The following is a 1,495-nucleotide window of genomic DNA, read 5'->3' on the forward strand; positions in this document are numbered from 1 at the left end:
TGGGAACTGGTCCAACTGTGTATAATTTAATCTCCGTATAAATCCAGCTGTTCTGCATAGGGCAGCAGCTATTAATTCTCTTGGTAATTAATAGATCTTTTTTTTCAATTCATTGTTTCATCTAGAAAGGAATATCTACAGTAATTGTTTAATCTAGAAAGGAATATCTACAGGAATTGTTTTATCTAGAAAGGAATATCTACAGTAAATTGATATTGTTAAACAAATAAATGTTTCAAATGTAGAAAAAACGGTTTCATTGCTCAATTTAGACAAATTGCAAAAAAAAAATGCAAATTGCAAAAAAATGTAAAAATCATATATTAAAACTTACATATGCATTTAATAATATATATAATTTTTTATATTAATATAAGCAATGTTGATATGTTTTGAACCATTTTGTTTTACCTGCAGCTTTTATAATTTAACTTTATTCTATTTATTATCATTCTATTCTATCCATTTATTCTATTTATTATTATTGGTCTCAAATTGGCAAAATGTACCTCTGCATTTAACCCATCCCCTTGGGGAGCAGTGGGCTGCCATCGTGGGGCGCCCGGGGAGCAGCAAGCGTATTGCTCAGAGACCCAGAGAGGCAGTCTGTGGGAGTGGGGCTGAGACTCAGAACCTTAGGATTCCAAGCTCTATGCCCTAACAACTAGATTGCCACTCCATTTAAATCAGATATTCTTTTAGCAAATAGCATGTTTTAGAGCCTGTGTATCATTATTTTAGGTAACGATTTGATTCAATAACCAAATTAGTTGACAGTTATTCAAATAGTCTGCATGCCTAAATCAAGGGGACTTCTACCTCACATCTGGATCCATATATGGCGTTCATGCATTCAAACAGAAAAACAAATGCATACCGTCCTGGTCTCCAGAACCTGATACATCCCAAAGAGCAGCAGGAGAACCAGTCCACCCAGGAACACGTACATGAACATTCTGCAAAACAAAATCAATTCTTCAACTAATGAAAGAAAGCTGCATTAAAGAGCTACTTCTTTTTCTTCCAGAACAGTAAGCTGTAATTTGTTTTGTTTTTATTTTAGGGATTTAAAGTCGTAGGGAAGCCGCTGTTCCAACCGTTGCATTTCCGAAGTCTCCTGAGTGGTGCACGACTCTACACGAGTGAATAAAGTCAATGTGATTGGTCGATTATCAAGGGGGCAGGATTGTTGTGGCAGAAGGTTCGCAAGAAAGTTTGAGGGTGGCCATTTTCTCAGAAGCATCGTTTCTAACCGGTTACCAACTTAGTGCTAGTAGGTTCCCAATGGGAAATTCCATTGGGACCAAGTAGCACTAAATTGGTGACTTAGAAACGACGCTGTCAAGGAACGCTATGGACAGAGGAAACATGCAAGAGGAGGAGAGTTTAGTGTCGGAGGTCGTGGATGAGTCTCCCCCGTCATCCATTTTTTATTTGGAGGAGGAAAGCGGGGACGAAGATGTTTTGGAAGAGGACGCCAGGGCGGCAGAAGCTT

General features: G+C 38.2%; 1 protein-coding gene across 1 annotated transcript in view; it reads right to left on the reverse strand.

The window, feature by feature from the left end:
* LOC107097898 (translocon-associated protein subunit alpha-like) overlaps positions 1-1,495 on the reverse strand; it is a 13,322-nt gene that overhangs the window by 2,267 nt on the left and 9,560 nt on the right. The window contains exon 7 of the mRNA XM_015395236.1: positions 878-956. Within this exon, the coding sequence (XP_015250722.1) occupies positions 878-956 (79 nt within the window). The remainder of the gene's footprint in view (positions 1-877; positions 957-1,495) is intronic.

The sequence above is a fragment of the Cyprinodon variegatus genome, unplaced genomic scaffold (genome assembly GCF_000732505.1).
Source record: "Cyprinodon variegatus isolate N-32 unplaced genomic scaffold, C_variegatus-1.0 Scaffold731, whole genome shotgun sequence".
NCBI classification, from domain to species: domain Eukaryota; kingdom Metazoa; phylum Chordata; class Actinopteri; order Cyprinodontiformes; family Cyprinodontidae; genus Cyprinodon; species Cyprinodon variegatus.